This window comes from Capra hircus, chromosome 22 (assembly GCF_001704415.2).
Source record: "Capra hircus breed San Clemente chromosome 22, ASM170441v1, whole genome shotgun sequence".
Taxonomy (NCBI): domain Eukaryota; kingdom Metazoa; phylum Chordata; class Mammalia; order Artiodactyla; family Bovidae; genus Capra; species Capra hircus.
In genome coordinates, this window is record NC_030829.1 from 18,876,507 (window position 1) to 18,902,228 (window position 25,722).

Here is a 25,722-nt window from a genome sequence, read left to right on the forward strand (position 1 = left end):
TGTTCTTATACATTATTTAGAACACTGTCCAGCTCGAAACAGATGTTCATTAAATGACTGCTTCTGGAAATAGATGTGAGTTTATTTTTTAATTTTTTTTCTTTTTTTATATTTTCTTTTATTATTTATTTATTTATTTTTTTACTTTACAATATTGTATTGGTTTTGTCTACAGGATGTTTGGGGCTGGTGCACTGGGATGACCCAGAGGTATGGTATGGGGAGGGAGATGTGAGTTTAAAATCAGTTTGAATACACATGAGGATCACCTGGTAGATTTGTTTCAATGCAAATATTTATCACATTATATATATATATATATATGATAATTTAAAAGAATGAAATAATGCCATCTGCAGCAACATGGATGGACCTAGACACGATCACACTAAGTGAAGGAAGTCAGACAGAGAAAGACAAGTATCATATGGCATCACTTAAATGTGGAATCTAATTTTTAAAAATGATACAAATGACGTTATTTACAAAACAGAAACAGAAAACAAACATGATTACCAAAGGGGAAGGGGAAGGGAGGGATAGATGAGGAGTTTGCTATTAGCAGACACAAACTACTAAATATAAAATAGGTAAATAACAAGATCCTACTGTATAGCACAGGGAACTATATTCAACATTCTGTAATAACCTGTGGTGGAAAATGATCTGAAAAAGATTATTATATATATGTATGTATATGTATGTATAATATACTTTGAATTATTTTGCTATACACCAGAAACCAATATAATACTGTAAATCAACTGTTTAAATAAAAAAGAAAGAATCAATCACTTTGAGACCTCTTTATCTAGTCAATCAGATAGGGATCAGGCATCTTTATTTTATAATAAGCTACAATGGAGATTAGAGCACAAGGCTTGATGTGAAAAATCAAAGAGGTCCAACTGTCTTTTCATTGTAGGAGTATTTTTAATGAGGGAATAGCAAGATGAGCTTTGGGGTTAAATGTAGAAAGAGAATTCCACACTTAGATGACATTAAGGTCAAAGTTGCAATAAATAAAGAAATAAAAATATGAATGTTATCCTGAAGTTATAATATTTATCATGTAGACCCCAAGTGAATTTTGCATCATTGAATTATATTCAATCTGAGGGAAAAGGTCCATAATAATGTTCTCTTTCTTCCTTCTTTTCATCCTTCTTTCTTTTTCCCTTTCTCTCTCCCTCTATCCCTCCTTTCCCTTCTTCTTTACTCTTTTTTTTCTTTCTTCCCTTCTCTCTTACTTCTTTCTCTCTGTATCTTTTTCTGGAGGCAGAGGGGAGTTACCAGCATCTTTGACTGGTAAAACAGTAAGGGGGAAATGCACACCCAGGGGCTTCCCAAGTGGTGCAGTGGTGAAGAATCTGCCTGCCAGTGTAGGAGACGTACAGACAGGGGTTTGGTCCCTGGGTTGGGAAGATCCCCTGGAGGAGGGCATGCAACCCACTCCGGTATTTTTGCCTGGAGAATCCCGTGGGCAGAGGAGCCTACTGGACTACAGTCGACAAGGTCGCAAAGAGTTGGACACCACTGAAGAGACTTAGCAGGCAGGCATGGACACTCAATGTCCGGTCCCTCAAGGATTTTTTTTCTCCCCTTTTTGAGGATGCTTGGGGCTGGTGCACTGGGATGAACCAGAGAGATGGTATGGGAAGGGAGGTGGGAGGGGGGTTCAGGATTGGGAACTCATGTACACCCGTGGCAGATTCATGTTGATGTATGGCAAAACCAATACAGTATTGTAAAGTAAAATAAAAAAAAAAATAAAATATAAAGGCAAATATGGAAAAAAATGCAATTTAAGCAATTAACAATGAACTCACAAGCATGTTCAGGATTATTATGTTTTGGCCAAGAGGTAACAGAAAAGCACTTTAATTAATTAACAGTTTCTTAAGCACTTATTACGTACCAGGCACCATGTTGGTAGTGAACAAGAAAGACCAATATGTACTCTCCTGAAGCTTCAACTCTAGCACAAAGCACAGAGAGACAGTCAACAAATGTTTACACAGACAGGTCCTTAAACATAATGGAAAGCACCCTTGCGATGAAGCAAAGCACAGGTTCCTTAGAGATACATCAAAGAGGGGTGGGCAAATTAGCTGTTAGAAACACTGGAGGCACAGGGAACACATGGACCAATGCTAAACACACCGACCAAGGCTAAATTGTAAATGTGTAAATATTAAAGATGAGCTGTCCTGGAACTTGGAAACACTTGCAATCTCGAAGGAAGGTCAGCACACCTGGAGCTCTGTAATCCCAAGGGATGAGGCCAGATATGGCCCAGGAGGAGGCAGGTCAAGTCATCCAAGGCCCTTTTGGCCTCAGGTGAGAAGGAGCCTCATGCGAAGAGTTGACTCACTGGAAAAGACTCTGATACTGGGAGGGATTGGGGGCAGGAGGAAAAGGGGATGACAGAGGATGAGATGGCTGGATGGCATCACTGACTCGATGGACGTGAGTTTGAGTGAACTCCGGGAGATGGTGATGGACAGGGAAGCCTGGTGTGCTGCAATTTATGGGGTTGCAAAGAGTTGGACATGACTGAGTAACTGAACTAAACTGAACTGAGAAGGAGCCAAAGTCTGACACCTCTCTTCTCAGTGACTTTCATGTCCCAATCAAATGTCATACAAATTATGGAAATGAGTAAAAAATTTTTGCTTCTGCAGAAGGCAAAGAAAAAAGGCAAAGACTTCACATTATTGAAAGTGCAAAGTGCATTTTAAATACTATTTATTATGTGTGCATAGATGGATACATGCTAGAAGTCTACTAGAAGGTCAGCTAGAAAGACAGAGACGAGAAATGAAGGCTCTGCAATCAGATATGAAGACATGCAGAGAGATGAAGGCTGAGTAACGATGGGTGTAGGCTTGGTGTGCAGACAAGTGGCTGTAGAGATAAAATGGTGTAGTAACAACTCAAATAGTCCTGGTAACTGCAACAGTAAAAAATTACATTTGAATATTTAACATGTGCTAGGCACTATGACAAACTTAGTGTATTACAAAGCAGAGACATCACTTTGCTGACAAAGGTCTGTATAGTCAAAGCTATGGTTTATCCAGTTGTCATCTATGGATGTGAGAGTTTGACCATAAAAAAAAGCTGAGCACCAAAGAATTGATGCTTTTGAACTGTGGTGCTGGAGGACTCCCGAAAGTCCCTTGGACAGCAAGGAGGTCAAAACAGTCAATCCTAAAGGAAATCAACCCTGAATATTCATTGGAAGGACTGATGCTGAAGCTCCAATATTTTGGCCACCTAATGTGAAGAGCTGACTTGTTGGAAAAGACTCTGATTGATGCTGGAAAAGATTGAAGGCAAAAGGAGAAGAGGGTGACAGAGGATGAGATGGGTGGTTGGGTGGCATCACAGACTCAGTAGACATGAGTTTGACTCTGGGAGATAATGAAGTACCGGGAAGCCTGGAGTGCTGCAGTCCATGGGTTTGCGAACAATCAGACATGACTGAGCAACTGAACAACAACAAGCACTTTCTCAGGCAATTTACATGTATGAACTATAAGCATTTTAAATTAAAAAGCTACAATAAACAGGCTGTCACTGTAGGCAGGTAAGAGAAACTACTAATATTTCCAAAGTCCCCTCCATCTTCCAAGTAGTAAGTCACAGTATTGTTTCTGCATAGCTGCCTGGAGGATCCCCTCTCTCTGCATAATTAGGGACTAAGCCCCTTCTCAGCTGGTACACCGTAGTACTGCTCTCACTGAAGACCATCACAAAGCGCAGGACCCAGTCAAATGAGGGTCCCTTAAGATAAGGCAAGGACCTGAGAAGGGGAGTCACCTGATCTCAGCCTCCCCAGGTAAGTTTCACAGTAACCAGCAAGGACTGGATTCGGCAAGAAAAGATAAAAATAAACATTCTCTTGCCACTCCAGTGGTTTGCCTTTGTTGAAAATGTTGCTCTGTGACTGGCTGTATAATGTATATCCACCTGGAAAGTTCCTCCTTCTTTTAAAGCAGACTTACACACAACTCTCTTCCTTCCATCCGCAATCCCCACCCCATGTAATCTTGACCACAAGGTCTGAATCTGGAGCTTGTCTTAACTTTTTCTCTTTTTCTTTTCCATAGGTCTGTCTGACTCTCCATCTCCTCTCTCTATATCTGTCTCCATCTCCTCTCTCTATCTCTGTCTCCATCTCCTCTATCTCTGTCTCCATCTCCTCTCTCTATATCTTTCTCCATCTCCTCTCTCTGTCTCTGTCTCCATCTCCTCTCTCTATATGTCTCCATCTCCCCTTTGATCACCATTCAACCTCTTGTTTTCTCAACCCCTCTCAGTTACCCTGTTCCCCAGACCTCAGTTGCAACTCCTCTTTCTAACTCTCCTTTACTTCTCTCCAATGTCTCTCCCTTTCTCTCTTGATACACAGACCACTTAATTAAACCTCATTAACAATACAGCCAATAATTAACAAAAACATCCTCTGGAAACACCTTTACTGTTGAGCCCTTCAAACAAAAAAGGCTAGAGTTGCTGTGACATATCACCATCCCCAGGTAAAAAGACTATAATAGCAATTCACCTGCAGTTACACTGAATAAGTATTCATGACAAAACTAGACCAACATTGAAAGAAAGAGACTCTTATCCAATAACTATCATTTTAAATTTTAAGTAGGCCTTCTTGTATAAAACTGCATGATTAAGCTCTTATTTTCCTTTCGAAAACTGAAAAAAAGACTGGAGGGTCTTATTCAACAGTCTTACCTGTGGCTCAGTGGTAAAGAACCCCTCTGCCAATGCAGGAAACTCAGATGATGCAGACTCAGTCTGCAGACTGGGAAGATCCCCTGGAGGAGGGCATGGCAACCCACTCCAGTATTCTTGCCTGGGAAATCCCATGGACAGAGGAGCCTGGTGGGCTACAGTCCATGGGATGGCAAAGAGTCGGACACGACTGAAGTGACTCAGCGTGCACACACTGTTGTTCAACAGACGTTGGAACCCTTAATGACTGTGGTTGTCACTGAAATCTAATTTCAAAACTCTTTTCACTGGTCTGGGGAGAATATAAGGGGTAGCTTGTTTTCCTTAGACAATGTAGATTTCATTTTACAAAAGATACAGTAAGCTGTCTGTACCCTTGAGTTCTGCTTCTGCAGATTCAACATGGTGTTGGATGTGAAGGGTTAACTGTATTCCCTTAAGCAATGATGCATTAGGGTGTGCCACATGCTCCAGTCTGGTTTCTGGGGGGTTTCTCACCATGAACTGGTTGAGGGAAATATTTCTTCATTGCCGAGAGAGAGAGAGAGAAAAAAAAAATATGTATATATATAAACTAATGAAGTGAAAGGAAAGCCCACAAATGCCAAAGCTTTCATTGCTACATCATTTGGAAGGATAAGAGTATCCATTTTAATTTTTTATGCTACAAATATTTAAATGACTCAATATGCAGTGATTCTTACAGAAATGCAGACATTGTCTTGTTTAGCTTTGAGCAAGTTATGTAACCCACACATCTATTGTCTTGACCTATAAGAGGCAGATAAGAGCAGTTCATACTTTCAAGACTGTAATTCATAGCACATGGCGTATTACAAGGGTTTAACAGGTATACTGCTAATGCCATTCCTGTTATCATCATCATCACTATCACTGTTCCATCATCTCAGTCGCTGTCACTGTCCGACTCTTCGCGACCCCATGGACTACAGCCTACCAGGCTCCTCTGTCATGGGATTTTCCAGGCAAGAGTACTGGAGTGGGGGTGCCATTGCCCTCTCCAGGAGAGTGTTAAACTATGTACTAAAATAGGAAAAGAAAAAAATTCTTCTACTGTGATTTGTTGTGTAAAGACAGAAGATAATACATAACACAGAGATCACAAGTAGAACAAAAAATCTTTTTTTTTCTAAGAAGGAAATTAGTCCACCTTAAGTACTTATCAGAGGTCAGTTTCTATAGTCATCAAATATTTGAACTCTCTACTTAATGTACATTTGCTATGTATATACCCAAGTCATGAGGCAAGTGAGTTTATACGTATAACTATAAACAGAAATTCATCTGAACTTAAAACCTGTTAATCTTATCATTAATATCAGAAAATTATGAATTCCATAATACTTGTGAGACAACTCAGGCTTAGATCATAAATAATCTTTTCCTAATACAGCTTGCATTACATAGCTACCTCTCTCTGCATTTTCTGACTTCCCCATGATTTCCCATCCATCTGAATTGCTTTTCTTTGTAGCTTTTTTTATGACTGCATCAAAAGCTCATCAAGGGGGGCTCAATGACAGTGAGACATAAGATGATGGAAAAAAGCAGTAGGATACTTTGTTAAAATGGTATCTTAGCTGAAAAATGTGCAAGAATATGGGTTTGCCCAGTAAGACATGTTCTTCGAAATTAATAAAACAGGGATATTTGTTGCTTAATACAGTCTTTCAGCTTGAAATAGGAAATATCAGGAATGACACTGGCAGAGCACCATCAAACACATGTTTAAAATGTATCAAGCCACAAACATTTTGTGGTGCATTCATATACTGGAATATTTGTCAGCAATAAAAGGAAGAAGCTACTATTATATGCAATAGTAAAGATGCATTATACTGAGTGAAGGAACTCACGTACACACGTGCATGTACACAAAACACACATACAAAGTCTGATTCCATTTGAATATATGTGATTCAGTGAAGTTCAAAGTTAGGCAAAATTGATCTTCTGTACAATAAACAGGGCTTCCCTGCGGACTCAGCTGCTAAAGAATCCACCTGCCATGTGGGAGACCTGCGTTCAATCCCTGGGTTGGGAAGATTCCCTGGAGAAGAGAATGGCTATCCACTCCAGTACTGTGGCCTGGAGAATTTCATGGACTGTCTAGTCCATGGGGTCACAAACAGTCAGATACAACTGAGCAACTTTCACTTTCACTTTTGGAGATAAATAATTCTGTTTACATTAAGTGAAAGAGAAGACAAAGTTAATCTATTAGTCATAGGAAAAGGAACCAAGAGGATTTATCTCGTGTGACAAATATTTTTCTTTGACTTATGTGGTGGTTACCTTCACATGTGTATGTGCATATATATATACACACACATATATTCACACACATGTAGCTGTGTGTGTAAAATCATTGAGTGGTACATTTCAGACCTACATATTTTCATCTATGCAAATTATACTTAAATAAAAAAGTTTAAAAAAATAAGCCAACAGGATAGAAAGATATATTAGTTTTTATAGGAAGTGCACCTACAGAACAGTGAGAACACAAGAATGTTTATTATAGGTTAACTTGGTCACTTTAACTTATCTTTAGCTTATTGACTTTTGTGTAGAATTTACTAGTAGTTTTGGAAAGGCTAGACCTAGATACTTCCAAGTAGCAAGTCACTCGGAGCCTTTTGCTCCACCATAGGCGTCCTGGTTATCTTAGGATACATTCTGGTATCCATTAGAAATCAAAGGAAAGACTAGTCTCAGCTCTACCTTGATATCAGTTCCAAGAATCAGAACTCCAAAGGCTCAGGTCAGTCCCTGTGCTTCCAGGAGAGCATTTTCAGAGCTGTTTATGATTCAGTTCCTGCCAGTCTCTCCACCACTCACCCAAACTCCTTCACAACCTCCAGCACTTTTTAATATGTCGTCAAGCCATTTGCTGCTTTGAGACCTTTGTAAACTGTAAATTCTGCTCTTGCTAAATGCAACACCTCAACTGCTTCTTTACTAGGTCAACTACTATTAGTCTTTTAAAGATTAATTCGTATGTCACCTATTTTTGTCAGATAATGCCCTCTAACTGCTAGTGTTCACGGAAACCCCTATTATCACAATTCATCCTCTGACATTATTGAGGTAGGAGATGGATGGGCCCCTGGGCTGGACAGCTGGTGTTTGTCAAGTGTAGTAAAACTGAAGCTTTGTTTTCCCAAGACGCTCCAAGGACAAAGCTAGTGGCAAGAGCTGAGCTCTGCTAAAAGTAAAGAGATAAGATGACCACTTGAAAGGTCAAGGAAAACTTTCCTGATTACACATGTGCAGGAAGGCTCCCTGGGAGTCAAAAAGGGGGTGGCAACCCGGGAGTTGGTGATGGACAGGGAGGTCTGGCGTGCTGCAATTCATGGGGTCGCAAAGAGTCAGACATGACTGAGCAACTGAACTGAACTGAACTGAAAGCTCCGTAATAGGTGATGTCAAGCCCCCCATTGGTCTTTGCACTGGAATCCATCTTGGTGAAAAGATACACTTGAAAATGAAGAAGGATCCTAGTACAGGTTGGATGTGGGGAAAGAAACAAGATAATCAGCTAGAGGTAAACAAAGACCTGGAAGAACTGCCCTATGTAAGTGATTTATCTGCCTCTTTACTGTGCTCCTTCTCATTAGAGGACATCCACACACTTCCTCTCTGGGCCTCTATTTCTACCTTGTTTCAATCTTAAAACTGTTTCTCTGTGTGCTCCCGGACTTGTGTCTCTAATAATAAACTGTGTATCTGTTTTTGTTTGTTTGTTTGCTTGGATTTTTTTTTTCTCTCTTGAAACATTCTTGCTTTCAAATGGAAGCAAGAGCCAGGGCCACTCTGCTTCTAGCCTCTAGCCCCTAGATTAGTGGTTAGAATTTCTGGTTTCCACTCAGGCTAGCCAGGTTCAATTCCTGGGCAGGGAACTAAGCTCACTTACTTCAGGATTGCTCAATCTCTCTGCAAGATTATTCTGATAATCTGATTTTTAAAAAAAATTCTGATTTCCCAAATATACCAGGGGTACTTTTACTATGGGGGTGGCATCTTATCTCTTATCACTAGCACTTATTAGGATTTTTTGGCTATAGTCAGCTGAAGTGTGTTGAATTTATGTTAAGTAATAATATGTAGTCTTGCGCCAAAAGCTCCTCGAATCCAAAAGACAAACTGGTATTTCTGTCTAAAATGTGAATTTTAAGGAAAGAAAAGAGATAATTTTAGCAATTTTAAAAGGCACAGGGTGTTAAGAGGTTAGGGAAGCAATTTTCTAAGTCAAGTGACAAGCATGAAAAATCCTCTTTTACAATTGATTAAGAGAAGAAAAAAGTCTCTATTTAAATTTGGAAGGAGGTAATTTTAACCTTAAAATCTTATTTAACATAATAGCACATACCTAACATCATGAACATGCTGAACTGGAGAAAAAATAAAGGTTCTCTGCCCCTCCTCTTATCCAAGAAAGAAGAGATTATCAAACATCTAGTTTTTGTTAAAGAACATGAAAGAAGCCCCATCAATCTTCTAATTTCTTTAAATGATTTTTCTTCCAGCTATCCTTATGTCTAAGTTAATGGCCCTTTGAATTCTCACTACAGATTTGCTTTCATAGTTCCGCCTTTAATAGTTTCAAGATCGTCTGTCTTATTATTAACACTTAACTCAAACTAATGACATTTTAACTACTGTAGGTGCAGTTCTTCACAGACCACAGGTGAGTTTGTGGGCTCCTGGGATAACCCCTCCTCCTATGCCCTCTCCCCACACGCAAAGAAGGGAAATCTTATTCTCAGTCCATGGTGATGGAAGGAGGTAATGGATCAAGTCAATGTTCTCACAAATGGTGATATATGCCTTTGGCTAATTCATGTTCATGTATGACAGAAAGCAAACCAATACTGTAATGCAATCATCAATCAATTAAAAATAAATATAATAAAAAATAAAGTGTAAAAGATCATATATACATATAAGGATAATTTGAAAAAAATAAAAATTGTTTCCTTTTCCTTGTGATAAGGGGGAAAAAAGCAGTTAAAAATAGCTCTGAAAGGAGAAGAATTATGTATTAGCTTCATCAATTTCAAAGATAGGCTTTTCAAACTGTTAAGATATTTGTGATTTTCTTCCCCGCCACTCAATTTATATATATCTGGGCTTCTCTGATGGCTCAGATGGTAAAGAATCTCTCTGCAAAGTAGGAGACCTGGGTTTAATCCCTGGGTTGGGAAGATCTCCTGGAGAAGGAAACGGCAACCCACTCCAATATTCTTGCCTGGAGAATTCCATGGACAGGGGAACTTGGTGGACTACAGTCCAAGGTTGTAAAGAGCTGGACATGACTGAGCAACTTAATACTCTCACTTTTCCTTTCTCTCAACTTCTGATTTTACAGTTCATCTCTCCCTGATGACTTTTCTGTTTTATTTCTTCTTCAACTTTTCCTCTATTCATTTCATTGTTTTCTAACTGTCTTGTACTTGAATAAAATTCAGATGATGTTGCTTAGTTGTGTCCAAGTCTTTGCAATCCCATGGACTGTAGCTGACCTGGCTCCTGTGTTCTTGGCAAGGCAAGAGTGCTAGAGTGGGCTTCCTTTTCCTTCTCTAGGGGAACATTCCGATCCAGGGATCAAACCTGGGTCTCCTGCATTACAGGCAGATTCTTTACCATCTGAGTCACCAGGAGAGCCTAGATGGGTACTTTCATTTCGTTTCCATCTATTTTACTTCTGTCCCCAGTGCTTTTCTTTACTTGTGATTTCCTCTCTTTCTTCTTTACCTGTTCCTCTCAGCAACACTCTTGCCTTCATTATCTTTAACTACATTACACACACACACTCACGTACTTTTTTTCAATAGCTTATAAGAGAAAACTAGAGCTGTACCATTTCTCACCAATCATTTTAATACTATCCACTCATTTTCAATGTGAGAAAACTGGACTGGCAGAAAAAATTTTCCCAGGCTATGTAGCGCCCTACCTTGATGGTGGTGCAATATAAGAATTGATGCTCGTTAGATTCATATGTAAATTCACTATCTCTGTATCTAGCGATACAGTTGGCGATGATTAAACCACATACACACCACATATTTTCTATAAGCCAAAATATAATCAAGTTCTACAGTATGAAACAAATGCCTAGAAGGACACTGCATCATATTGCTAGAATAGAAAAAATGCATGCCTTATGAAGTTTCCCTAAGGCTTCCACTCTATATGTCATGTCATAACCTCATGTCCAAAACCAGCTCAATATTCTGGAGGACAGGATTATTACTTGTCCTATACAGTTATGCTTTTTTGTCATTTACCATGAAATATCCTTTGAAGGTACTCAAAAGATCTGAGTGACCATGTCTTCCTTCCTTGAGGTCTATGGTATGCAAACTGGGAGATGTTAGTAGGAGTTTAAGGGGATGGTATTTAACTATGAATACACTCCTCCAATTCTCTCTTAAACCAGGTTTTTGTTAACACCACTCAGATGAAACAGTTTGCAAAAGAAAATCACAATGAGCTCCACACTGCCAGGTTAAATGATCAATTCCCATAGTTCTACCCGACTAAGCAGTAGTATTTTGGTGATGCTGATGAAAATCTCTATATTCTGAAGTATTTTCTTAGCCTGGTTCCAAGGAAACACGCTCATGTTATGTTCATTTGATCTCACTGGTCAATCTACTTTCTCCTCTTTCCAACCTCTTAATGCTGAAATGTCAGAGCAACCGCTCTTTGGTTCCCTGTTATTCCGTATATTACTTCTTTTGGTGCCATCTCGATGTCAATGACTCCATGAAAATAATTCTATTTCCAAAACCCTCTTATAAATTTGAGACTCACATTCTTAACAGTCTACTTCATTTCTCCACTTGGTTATCTAGTAAACATTTTCAGTTCAACACATCCAAATTGTGTTGACCTAAAAATGGCTCTGCTGTCAGTTTTTCCATCACCTAATGACAATTCCATATTTCCAGTTGCTCATGTAAAGAACATGCAATCATTCTTGACTCATATATTTTTTATGTCCAAAATTCTGTTGACTTTATTTTCAGATTTTATTTTAAGCCCATCCACGTCTCATTATCTTCATTGCTACCTCCCTGTTTCACTCTACTATCATCTCTCACTTAGTTTATTTTAATAGCATCAGAACCATTCTCCTAGACTTCATCCTCATTCTCCTATATTTTAAAGTCAACCTAAGAGCCAGTATTGATACTCATGATGGTTGATCACTCATCTAGAGCCAGACATCCTGGAATGTGAAGTCAAGTGGGCCTTAGAAAGCATCACTACGAGCAAAGCTAGTGGAGGTGATGGAATTCCAGTTGAGCTATTTCAAATCCTGAAAGATGATGCTGTCAAAGTGCTGCACTCAATATGCCAGCAAATTTGGAAAAACTCAGTAGGGGCCACAGGACTAGAAAAGGTCAGTTTTAATTTCAATCCCAAAGAAAGGCAATGCCAAAGAATGCTCAAACTACTGTACAATTGCACTGATCTCACATGCTAGTAAAGTAATGCTCAAAATTCTCCAAGCCAGGCGTCAGCAATACATGAACCGTGAACTTCCAGATGTTCATGCTGGTTTTAGAAAAGGCAGAGGAACCAGAGATCAAATTGCCAACATCCGCTGGATCATGGTAAAAGCAAGAGAGTTCCAGAAAAACATCTATTTCTGCTTTATTGACTATGCCAAAGCCTTTGACTGTGTGGATCACAATAAACTGTGGAAAATTCTTCAAGAGATGGGAATACCAGACCACCTGACCTGCCTCTTGAGAACCCTATATGCAGGTCAGGAAGCAACAGTTAGAACTGGACATGGAACAACAGACTGGTTCCAAACAGGAAAAGGAGTACATCAAGGCTGTATATTGTCACCCCGCTTATTTAACTTCTATGCACAGTACATCATGAGAAACGCTGGGCTGGAAGAAGCACAAGCTGGAATCAAGATTGCTGGGAGAAATATCGATAACCTCAGATATGCAGATGACACCACCCTTATGGCAGAAAGTGAAGAGGAACTAAAAAGCCTCTTGATGAAAGTGAAAGAGGAGAGTGAAAAAGTTGGCTTAAAGCTCAACATTCAGAAAACGAAGATCATGGCATCTGGTCCCATCACTTCATGGGAAATAGATGGGAAAACAGTGGAAACAGTGTCAGACTTCATTTTTTGGGGGCTCCAAAATCACTGCAGATGGTGACTGCAGCCATGAAGATAAAAGACGCTTACTCCTTGGAAGGAAAGTTATGACCAACCTAGATGGCATATTGAAAAGCAGAGACATTACTTTTCCAACAAAGGTCCATCTAGTCAAGGCTATGGTTTTTCCAGCGGTCATGTATAGATGTGAGAGTTGGACTGTGAAGAAAGCTGCGCACCGAAGAATTGATGCTTTTGAACTGCGGCGTTGGAGAAGACTCTTGAGTGTCCCTTGGACTGCAAGGAGCTCCAACCTGTACATTCTAAAGGAGATCAGCCCTGGGTGTTCTTTGAAAGGAATGATGCTAAAGCTGAAACTCCAGTACTTTGGCAGCCTCATGCGAAGAGCTGACTCATTGGAAAAGACTCTAATGCTGGAAGGGATTGGGGGCAGGAGGAGAAGGGGACAACAGAGGATGAGATAGCTGGATGGCATCACTGACTCGATGGACATGAGTTTGAGTGAACTCTGGGAGTTCGTGATGGACAGGGAGGCCCAGCGTGCTGCAGTTCATGGGGTTGCAAAGAGTCAGATACAACTGAGCAACTGAACTGAACTGAAGAGCTAGTAATATCCTTTTTAACGTATTCGACAATACAAGCTATTTCTGTGCTTTAGTGCTGAAAAGGTCTTCTACTTTAATCCTATAAAGTGATTACATTTTTTAATGGCATTCAAGGTCCTATGTGACCCAACTCTCCTATTATCTCTTGTTGTAATTTAGCTTTTGTTTGATATTGGAGTATAGGTTATTTAGAACACTGCCTTCATTTCAGGTGTACAACAAAGTGATTCAGTTGTATATACATATATATCCATTCTTTTTCAGATTCTTTTCCCATATACATTATTATAGAATATGGATAATATGGTAGGTCCTTGCTGATAATCAGTTTTATATAGTAATGAGTAAACATCAACCCCACACTTCAAGTTTATTTCTCTTTCCAGCCTCATAAGCTTCTTTGTTCCTTACCCATACCAGAGATTCTCCAGTCCAAGCACCCTGGCACTGCTCTCTATACTCTCTATAATCTTCACCCGGGTGTTAACTTGGATGGTCCCTTCACTTCCCTAAGTCATTTACCAAATGTCCTCTTGTTAATAAGGCTTATCCTGACCAGTCTATTTAACACTGCACTGCTCCCACAATTGCTGATGAGCCCCTTAGCCTTCTCTATTTTTTCTCTCTTTATAGCACTTGCCAGGTGTGATGTGAGCAATGGGGAAGAGTGGGCAGCTCCACACTCCTGTCCCTCAATTCAAAAACTGAAAACAACAGAAACTGTCAAAAGCAACTTTGCCATAACTCTGGAAGAGGATCTAAGTTTTACAGCAAATAATGCTGAATGCTAAATTAAGAAAAAGACCAGCTTGAACATGGTAGAAAAGCTTTGTGGCAGTCTTGAAGACCTGAAGACCACAGTCCACCTTCTTGGGGGGGGACCCTAGTACATGCCAGAGAGTGCAGAGCAGACTTTATTAGCAAAGTATTGTTTTTCTCTGCTGTAATCTTTCTGGAGACTACCTGAAGGATGGGTACAACATACTTCTCTCTGTTTTACCTAAACTGGGACTCATTCAGAGAAAGAGGCAGACATTGTTTATACACATTATAAAATGATTGGACAACCTACAGTCACCTGGAGCAAACGATTATTATGGAAACATACAAGTGATACCTGAAACCCTGGGATGAAAATCTGAAAGAGTATTTCCTTGGGAAATTAGGGCATTAGCAAACGCCTGTGTACACTAGAGGGGAGCGGGTTTTAGAAAGCCACATACATACCCAGGGCAGCCATCCTGCCCTGATGCTGAGAAAACTCATGAGAAGAATTTTATCTTTGATAACCCCGAGGATCAGCACAAGCAAGTAGTGAAGGTTAAGGCAAAATTGCAAATAACCTAGCTAAGTATTAAAGGGATGTTTCAGAACAGAGCCAAATCACAAAGACTGAGTGTTATATATTAAATTAAGTCTATCTCAAAATTCGTATGTTGAAGTCCAAAACCCCAGCACCTCAAATGTGACCTTGTTCAGAAGTGGGGCCATGATGAATGTAACTAGTAAAGTCAAGACGAAGTCTTCAGCGTGGATCTAATCCAATATGAACAGCATCCTTATAATAAGGAAAAATCAGAACACAGAGAAAGAACATCATGTGATGATGAAGGCAACCCAAGGGATGCCAAGCTTGCCAGCAAATTGTCAGAGATAGGCAGGAGGCAAAGAACAGATATACTTTCATACCCTGAGAAGGAATAACCCTGTTAACACTTTCATCTTGGACTTCTAGCCTTTCAAACTGTGGAAAAAAAGCACACTTCTGTTGTCTAAGTCACCCAGTCTGTGCTTTGTTACGGAAGCCCTAGCTAACTAATCAGGGCTGTGAAAGGCATTTGTTGTTGCTGTTGTTTTTGTTTGTTTTGTTTTAGCTCCTGGCATTTAAGGAAATTTTTGTCAAAATGCTAACTGAATGCAAGCTAACAGAGCAGGCACTTCAGTGACTACGCAAATGATAAGGAATAGTGTCTTTTTAAGTTTGGAGAAATCTCTGAACAAACCAACAACTTCAGCCTTCTACAAACAGGCACATCAAACCCTGGGAAATGGGGAATCTTAGTTCCAGAGTTACCACAGTACAATATTCAAATGCCCAGTTATCAATAAAAAAAAATCAAAAAGCATACAACACAATAGGTAAGTCCATTCCACTTCAAGGGAAAAAAATGAAAGAAACTATCCATTAGTATGCCCTAATGTATGCCCTAAAGTATGCCCTAATTAGTAAGATACTGGACTTACCAGATAAAGACCTTAAATTAGCATCTTAAATATACTCAAATATTTAAAGAAAATTATGAGCAAGGAACAAAACACTAGGACAATGATGAATATATGGAATGAGAATATTCATAAAGAGATAGAATTTATACTGTTTACCAACAGTTAACACTACTATTTACTTATTTCTTATGTCTATTTATAATAATAAATTATTACTCTCCTTTTGCTGTGCTTTAATCTCCAGGAGGAAAGGAATTTTTGTTCCCTGGTCACCAGTACCTAATCAGTGCTTGACAGATAGCAGGCAGTCAGCATTTGTTAACTGACTGACAATAGATGGTCTCTTCCACATTAAGCAGCCCATTACCTATAGTTCTCTGATATAAAGAAACATTAACTTTGATGTGATGACAGCGGATACAACTCTGGAGTAGGCAGGTAAAATGAAGAGGGGAGGATATTTGTAAAGTGAAAGTTTCTGAATGTGATGAGGTACAGAGCGAGGCTGAGGGGATGAGGGAAGGAACACATCAAAGGGCAGGGGAAAGGGAGATGAGACTGATGGGGAGACTCGAAGAATGCATGGTTTTTCTTAGGAGAGGGATACATAAGACAGGCAAAGGAAGAGAGGGGCATCTCTGTGAAGTAAATGACACCTGAAGGACGTAACTCAGATAAGATAAAGGGTGAAACAAGACAGCTACAAGAAAGTGCAAGTGTTAGTCACTCAGTCGTGTTTGTGACCTCATGGACTGTAGCCCGTCAGGCTCCTTTGTCCGTGGGATTCTCCAAGAAAGGATGCTGGCGTGGGTTGCCATTCCCTTCTCCAGGGGGTCTTCCTGACCCAGAGATCAAACCTGTGTCTCCTGCACTGTCTGAGCTACCAGGGGTTTTAAGAAGGACATCCTAATATTCAACCATATCCGTCAAGTCATATATATGCTAGGTCTATTAGTAAATGCCAAAGTTTCAGGAAAAAAAAAGGGATGGAAAATCCCATGGAACCCATGTGTCTCAGACACTGCCCTGAAGGATGACTCCAGTTGGGTGTGCTGCCCGTGAGTGTAATCTGTGTTGTCATAAAGCAGGTATGTGCTACCTTTTGAACTGCAGGAGTATTGCTTGGTTTTGCAGGATAGGCTAATTCTGAAAAAAGCAGAAATTCTTTAGAAGAAAAAAAAGATTAATGATTTGATCTCTCACACACAAACACACACACACATACATACACACACAATACCTCTATTTTCCAGATCAACAAGAAATGGTGAAATGGGAAGCCCTGGCATATTGTAGGCCGTGAAAGGATCTGATATGAATATGGGCCAGGAATCTAGACCAGGTTAGAGAGGCTTGGGCTGCTGACCTCCCTACACATCCTCCAAATTTATATCTTTTCAGCCTGCATGGTATACTGGTGCTTTGTCTCTCTTCTTTCTTTGCCATTTGTATCTCTCTGATTTACAAGTTGGTTCTTAAGGAAACGCACTTGATAGTAATTATTCTAGTATGATATTTTCTTATTTACATCTTTCTTTATTGCCTGTCACTTCCACATTAAGAGGGCAATTCCAGGAGAGCAGGGGTGTGATCTGATTGTCATCTGCTATATATCTCAGTTTTTAGATCAAGGGCTGATACCTTGCTAGAGCTTATAAACATTTATGACAGATTCAATGAAAAACATTGTCATAACACTGAACATGCAATATTCTCACTTCTCTTTCATCAGACAAGGTTATAGGTCTATTATTAATTATAGCATTGCTTAGAAATACTATTGTGGTTTAAGGTGATATTTTATTTCTTGGCATTTTCCGTCATTCCCCTAATAAAACTCTGTGATGTGTGTGGAACATTTCAGGTAATCAGAAAGACTAAAGCAGGGCATATATAAATTGGAGCCAGAAATATTTTCGTTCAGCTCTTCACAGCTTTGATCTCTGGTTTTAAGAAAAATAAAGAATGTCTTTCTATCTTGAGTAAACAAACAAAAAAAAATGCATGAAATAACCAACTTTTTCATGCCAGATCTACAGCACCTTTTGTCTTTTCTTACACACACCACTGATTTAATTCAAGAACCAAGCTGTGCTATAGACCCATTGGAAAACCATCACCAATAGTCAGAGCTGTCAGAGTTGTCTTTGAACATTCATCCTTTATTATGTTCACTCACTGATGCTAATGATTATGTCAGAGACGAAAAGAGCCTGGCCAATGATCCTTGCTGGCTATAATTAGAGGATGTTGAGGACAGCCTACTCTTGAAGAAGCTGAGCACCGTACAGGGCAGAGTCCATGGCGATTTGACCATTTTGCTTTGAGGACTTGTTGAGGGCTGGAGAGGATGACTTGGGGTCACTGATAATGGGGCAACAGAAAATAGCAAAATGCTAGGGATTCCTTGGCTCATCAGACAATACAGAAAGACTAAAAATCATGGAGCTGTTTTGGCTCAGGAGCTGGAGAGGTGCTGCCAAATCTAGAGACATTCTTTTATATCCCATGTAGAGAGCAGCCAAAGGGGCCAGAGCTGACCTTTTCTGGGCACAGTTGTTACCATTGTCTCATTCAAAATAGGGGAAATGACCCCCTGGGCTGGCAAGCACTGAGGCCCTGTTTTCTATAAATGGAGAATCAATACAAACAGAAGACAAAAGTTGATGAACATGATTTTCACAGGACCCATGCCTTTGCTAGCCCTTTGGCCTAAGGCAATTTACTGTCAATTGTTCATGCAAATATAGAGATGATGAGCCAAAAGTTTAGATGTTTGCTGAATGTGTTCCAAATATGGATCTAAAGGAAAAAAACCATGTTGATTACTGATAAGCTTTTTCTTATTTCTATTTGAAGGTACAACATTATACAACACAGTCAAAGATTAAAAGGGATGTAATAGTGTTCTGCGGAGAAGGCAATGACATCCCACTCCAGTACTCTTGCCTGGAAACCCCCACGGACGGAGGAGCCTGGTAGGCTGCAGTCCATGGGGTCGCTAAGAGTCAGATATGACTGAGCAACTTCACTTTCACTTTTGACTTTCATGCATTGGAGAAGGAAATGGCAACCCACTCCAGTGTTCTTGTCTGGAGAATCCCAGGGATGCTGGAGCCCATTGGGCTGCCATCTGTGGGGTCGCACAGAGTCAGACACGACTGAAGTGACTTAGCGGCAGCAGCAGCATCAATAGTGTTCTGAGTATTTGGATAATGCTCCATCCCAGTACAGTCCACTATGGAACATCCCCAAAATGAAAAAAGATTAAAAAATAGGAGAGGAAGACATACTTGCCCATATGGAATATGCTCTAAAGTTTCATTTCATATATTTCACAGCTGTGTTTAGAAACCGTAATGCAACTGAAGGCATTTCTTTTTTTCATTTCCTTAGGAGTGTGACACCAAATGCACAGCCACAATCCTGTGATCCCATCCTCTCTATTAGTGAACAAATCTCCACTCTGTATCAATGCAAAGACAACATGGGCAGACAGAAGCCACACAAGTCTTAAAGAACAATATGAAAAGCCTCGTGTTCTTTCTGGGTAGCACTGCAGAGTTTTGCATGAAGAGGTGCTGTTTTGCCACATTTCAAAAGTACTTTCATTGATACTAGCATTTCCTCACCATCTTGCTCTTGAGGCCACATTTCTTTCTTAGCAGATTCAGGATGCTATCTTGTGTCTACTTTAACAACTTTGAGTATCCCTAGAAACCTATGAAAATGTATTTTGTTTCAATAATTTGTATTAAGCTACTTAGTCATTTCCTAAGACATGCTGAACCTGGGTCTTGCAACCATGGAGTTACTAATACGCTTATGACGTGTCTACAGCTTGGGAAGAGAGGACCTCAGCACAGACCCTGTAATGTGCTTTGCTTTGGTCCTCACTCAAATCTGACACTTCATCCCTCTATAGAGTCATCTGAGTGAGCTTCCTCATTCCCTTTTATCACATCCCATTTTCATCCTCGGACGCTGCCTAGGCTTCAGAGTAAGATACAAATTCCTTAGTATAATTTACAAGACCTTTCATGATCCAACCCTGGCCCACTTCTCAGCCATTTGTGCCGCTTCTTATGTGGTATGTATTTCCTCCATCCAGCCAGGTATCCAACCACTTAAAAACCAGTTCGATCACCTGCCAGGCCAGGCCAAGATCAAGGCATTTGTATCAATGATGGCATGTAAAGGATATGTCTCCAGATAGAGACAAGTAAAGAGATGTTACAATGGCAGGAGCTATGGGAAGGTGCCATACAAGCAACCGATGGAGCCCCGAACCAGACCTGGCTGGAGTGCAGTGGCTGCAGATGGCTTCCGAGGAAAACTAGTATCTAATCAGAGACACACATGTTAGGAAGGAGTTAATCAGGCAAACAGTGCAGTGACCACAACTGTAGGAGAGGGAAGCGCTTCCCAATGAAGATAAATGAGAACATTTTTGAAGAGCTGGAAGAAGTTTAGGATGGCTGCAAAGAAGGTGTGGGTTGCTGAATGAATGATTCAATGTTACCCTGGTATGCCCTGCTCCGTCACTCCTCTGTTCCCACCACCTGGGTGGAGAGTAGAGAAGCTTCTCATGGTCCGATGAGCATTAGCGCACCTGTTTGTTTCATCTCTCAGGCGTCTTCCACAACCGCAGCATCACCACCCGAGACAAGCTGGCACATTACCTCACCCTAAACCATCTATTCTAAACTGTGTTTACAGTATTTCTATTATATGGTCAACAACTACATTCTGATACATTTCCTCAGCTGTGTATGCTTTGAGCATGGGATTTTTGTCCTTATTTTTCCAACTTAGCACAAAGCAAAGCACACAGTAAATACTTAAATTTTTGAGTGAAAAGGAATGGAAGTAGTTAAACTGTCTTTTGTTTTTGCAGCTCATCTGCAGATGTATTGGTCTGGTTTGGAAGATGGGCAATCTTCTTCGGACTTGTATTGCAGTTAATTCAAAGCCTCTCCATGACCACATGGGTGACTTACAGGATTCTTATCTCCCCTAGATAACACAGAAAGGGAACAGTGACAAAACCATAACCTGGCTTGTTTAAAAAGCCCACATAGACCATGCAGCCTTCTAGGGAGAATAATTAATTAGACTGGAGTAGAGACAGAATAGAAAGAAAGACAAATATTTGATCTTTTTTGAGTGAGTGGATAGAGTTCTTTTAACATGCAAAGCATGCTGTATGAAATCTTTGGAGACCTGGCCCTTCAGAAAAGGAAGACAAAGCCCAAAAGCAGCAGAGGAGTTCCTTTTCTTTACAGTGTCTTCTTTCAGAAGTAACTTATCTTTTCAAATAAAGGAGAACTTAAGTTGTAATCAGCAACTTTTGTTACATCAGAAAGATGCCAATAAATGCCCTCTCCTCCTTCTACCTCTCAAAGAATTTATGTAGCTACAAGGAAAGCAAAGGGAAAGAATAGGGGCAGGAAGCTTAAGAGAAAAAGAATGCAAGGACAAAAGAGACCCAGGAAGGAAAAACGATGGTGATGCCTGGGATGGGTGGTATGCTATATAATCTTGGGGACTGGAGGAGACCCCGAGAGGTAATGGGGGAAAGAATCCAGAGCCTAAGGCTCCAGGCTGCCTTTGCAGGGGGCCCAGGCTTGATCCCTGGTCAGGGAACTAGATCCCACATGTCACAGCTGGGAGTTCACATGCCACAACTTAAGATCCTACGTGCTGCATGCGGCAGCTAAGATCTGGCACAATCAGATAAGCAAATACATAAATCAAAAAAAAAAAAAAGAGGTGTCCTGCTATGGAAGCAACGACAAATTACAAAGGGAAAATGTTCTCTCAGAAAATGCAGCTCACTTATGCAAACTTGGACTGTGTTATTATTTCACCTCTTATTAAAGATAATGATCTCACAGAAAGCTCTTGCAGCATAATAAAACAAAGATATATGCTAATGGTGATATTATTATGAGAATAACATGATCTTTTCTAGAGAAGACTATCAACTAAAATAACAGACCAGATATAGGGCTTCATTTGTATTTCACGGCTAGAAGTTTGAACAGATCCTGCATACATCATGTAAACTTTAAGAGACTCATGGCCCAGCCACTCTACACAGCACCAACCACTCTCTCAGCAAATCACCTACTGACAAAACCCATACCTTCCACAGTTGCTCGCTTGGGCTGAATGGTGATGGCTCCTTCTGCGATGTCTTCATGCTGGTGCAGCGGGTTGATTTTGGATCCCCAGCTGTCTGATCCCACCCAGAGGAAGTGGCCTACTTGGTCAGCTCTTTTGGCTGCTGCAAGGATCTGCCTGTGGAGAGGAACATTAAAAAGACACGTTAATGATAAAGAGCAGCTATTGTACATATACATATCCGGAATCAAGCAGAAGGAAAACAAGCTACTGCTTCTCAAAAAGCAAATAGCTGGTAGTAAGCCAAAGGATTTTTATTCTTAATATACAAAGAGATATTGTTAGCCAATAGAAAAATTCAAGGCAGCTTGAGGAAAATAGGCAGAGTATTCAAAGTCAAAAGAGAAAAGGGGAAATATAAGTAATTAGTTAGCTGCTTATTCACATACATTAAAAATGAGGAAAACGTGAATGAGAACAATATATTAAATTCACTCCTTATTTTGGCCAAAATGTCTGTTTGGTTTATTTTGTGTTGTGAGTTTTTTTTTTTTTAATATCAACTTATTTTAATTGGAGGCTAATTACTTTACAATATTGTCTTGTGTCATGAGCTTTGACATGAGGCTGGAGACATGAGCACTGCCATTCACTGCTGGTGGTACATATCATTTCTGGAAAGTGATGTATCAGTCTATATGAAGCATCTTAAATTACTTATTAAAATAAGCAGAGCTTCACATTAAGCTTGAAAAATGTACAATCCATATTTATAAATTAAAAAGTATATAAATAGCAAGGGCAAGAAAAAAAAGAGGGAAATAAAAAAAAAGGAAATTGGTTACTCATGAAGGAAAATTTTACTTCTGCTTACAGAATTCTAGAAATCAGGAGTGTGTCGCCCCAGGCAGAAAACAGCTTTTCTGGAAAAATCTGAACTACCCTAGGAAAAAGATTCTAGATATTGACATAGAGACATTTTCTAAGAGAATGGACACCTAGATGCCTGACCAGTCCACTGAGAAGCCTATCAGCTGACAAGTTTTGCCCATGTATGTAGAATTTTCTTGTGTCTTATTCAAATGGGAACAGCCAGAAATGACCCATCATTGTGGAAAATCCACAATATAAAACAGAAACCAAATAAATAAGAAAAAGGAAACTGGTGTGAGGTATGGAGAAGAAATTATACAAAAAAAAAAGTAGCTAAATGAGAATCAGGATCGTTATTATTAAGAACAAGAAAGATTATCAAGAATAAGAAAGAAACAACGATAAAAAAGAGATGTTAGTTATTAAAAGTATGAAATTAAAATTATGTTAGAAGAGATACAGGCCAAAGAACTAAATAGACATTTCTCTGAAGAAGACATACAGATGGCTAACAAACACATGAAAAGATGCTCAACATCACTCATTATCAGAGAAATACAAATCAAAACCACAATGTGGTAACATTTCACGCCAGTCAGAATGGCTGTTATCCAAAAGTCTACAAGCAATAAATGCTGGAAAGGGTGTGGAGAAAAGGGAACCCTCTTACACTGTTGGTGGGAATGCAAACTAGTACAGCCACTATGGAGAACAGTGCGGAGATTCCTTAAAAAACTGGAAATAGAACTGGCATACAACCCAGCAATCCCACTGCTGGGCATATACACCAAGGAAACCAGAACTGAAAGAGACATGTGTACCCCAATGTTCATCGGAGCACTGTTTATAATAGCCAGGACATGGAAGCAACCTAGATGTCCATCAGCAGATGAATGGATAAGAAAGCTGTGGTACATATAACAATAGAGTATTCAGTTCAGTTCAGTTCAGTCGCTCAGTCGTGTCCGACTCTTTGCGACCCCATGAATCGCAGCACGCCAGGCCTCGCTGTCCATCACCATCTCCCGGAGCTCACTCAGACTCACGTCCATCGAGTCTGTGATGCCATCCAGCCATCTCCTCCTGCCCCCAAACCTTCCCAGCATCAGAGTCTTTTCCAATGAGTCAACTCTTTGCATGAGGTGGCCAAAGCACTGGAGTTTCAGCTTTGAAATCATTCCTTCCAAAGAAATCCCAGGGTTGATCTCCTGCAGAATGGACTGGTTGGATCTCCTTGCAGCCCAAGGGACTCTCAAGAGTCTTCTCCAACACCACAGTTCAAAAGCATCAATTCTTCGGCGCTCAGCCTTCTACACAGTCCACTCTCACATCCATATATGACCACTGGAAAAACCATAGCCTTGACTAGACGGACCTTAGTCGGCAAAGTAATGTCTCTGCTTTAGAATATACTACCTAGGTTAGTCATAACTTTTCTTCCAAGCAGTAAGTGTCTTTTAATTTCATTGCTACAGTCACCATCTGCAGTGATTTTGGAGCCCCCAAAAATAAAGTCTGACACTGTTTCCACTGTTTCCCCGTCTATTTCCCATGAAGTGATGGGACCAGATGCCTTGATCTTCGTTTTCTGAATGTTGAGCTTTAAGCCAACTTTTTCGCTCTCCTCTTTCATTTTCATCATGAGGCTTTTTAGCTCCTCTTCACTTTTTGCCATAAGGGTGGTGTCATCTGCATATCTGAGGTTATTGATGTTTCTCCTGGCAATCTTGATTCCAGCTTGTGTTTCTTCCAGTCCAGCGTTTCTCATGATATACTCTGCATAGAAGTCAAATAAGCAGGGTGACAATATACAGCCTTGACGCACTCCTTTTCCTATTTGGAACCAGTCTGTTGTTCCATGTCCAGTTCTAACTGTTGCTTCCTGACCTGCATACAGATTTCTCAAGAGGCAGGTTAGGTGGTCTGGTACTCCCATCTCTTTCAGAATTTTCCACAGTTTATCGGGATCCACACAGTCAAAGGCTTTGGCATGGTCAATAAAGCAGAAAGAGATGTTTTTCTGGAACTTTCTTGCTTTTTCCATGATCCAGCAGATGTTGGCAATTTGATCTCTGGTTCCTCTGCCTTTTCTAAAACCAGCTTGAATATCAGGGAGTTCACAGTTCACGTACTGCTAAAGCCTGGCTTAGAGAATTTTGAGCATTACTTTACTAGTATGTGAGATGAGTGCAATTGTGCGGTAGTTTGAGCATTCTTTGGCATTGCCTTTCTTTGGGATTGGAATGAAAACTGACCTTTTTCAGTCCTGTGGCCACTGCTGAGTTTTCCAAATTTGCTGGCATATTGAGTGCAGCACTTTCACAGCATCATCTTTCAGGATTTGAAATAGGTCAGCTGGAATTCCATCACCTCCACTAGCTTTGCTCATAGTGATGCTTTCTAAGGACCACTTGACTTCACTTTCCAAGATGTCTGGCTCTAGATGAGTGATCACATCATCATGACTATCTGGGTCGTGAAGATCTTTTTTGTACAGTTATTCTGTGTATTCTTGCCACCTCTTCTTAATATCTTCTGCTTCTGTTAGATCCAGACCATTTTTGTCCTTTATCGAGCCCATCTTTGCATGAATTGTTCCCTTGGTATCTCTAATTTTCCTGAAGAGATCTCTAGTCTTTCCCATTCTGTTTTTTTCCTCTATTTCTTTGCATTGATTGCTGAAGAAGGCTTTCTTATCTCTTCTTGCTGTTCTTTGGAACTCTGCATTCAGATGCTTATATCTTTCCTTTTCTCCTTTGCTTTTTGCCTCTCTTCTTTTCACAGCTATTTGTAAGGCCTCCCCAGACAGCCATTTTGCTTTTTGCATTTCTTTTCCATGGGGATGGTCTTGATCCCTGTCTCCTGTACATGTCACGAACCTCATTCCACAGTTCATCAGGCACTCTATCTATCAGATCTAGGCTCTTGAATCTATTTCTCACTTCCACTGTATAATCATAA

The 25,722-nt window shown here is 40.1% G+C and overlaps 1 protein-coding gene across 2 annotated transcripts in view; it reads right to left on the reverse strand.

The window, feature by feature from the left end:
* The window catches only part of GRM7 (glutamate metabotropic receptor 7), a 931,612-nt gene that overhangs the window by 430,956 nt on the left and 474,934 nt on the right, over positions 1-25,722 (reverse strand). For both annotated transcript variants that reach the window (XM_005695650.3, XM_005695649.3), the window contains exon 4: positions 21,911-22,065. In XM_005695650.3, coding sequence (XP_005695707.1) covers positions 21,911-22,065 — 155 coding nt within the window. The remainder of the gene's footprint in view (positions 1-21,910; positions 22,066-25,722) is intronic.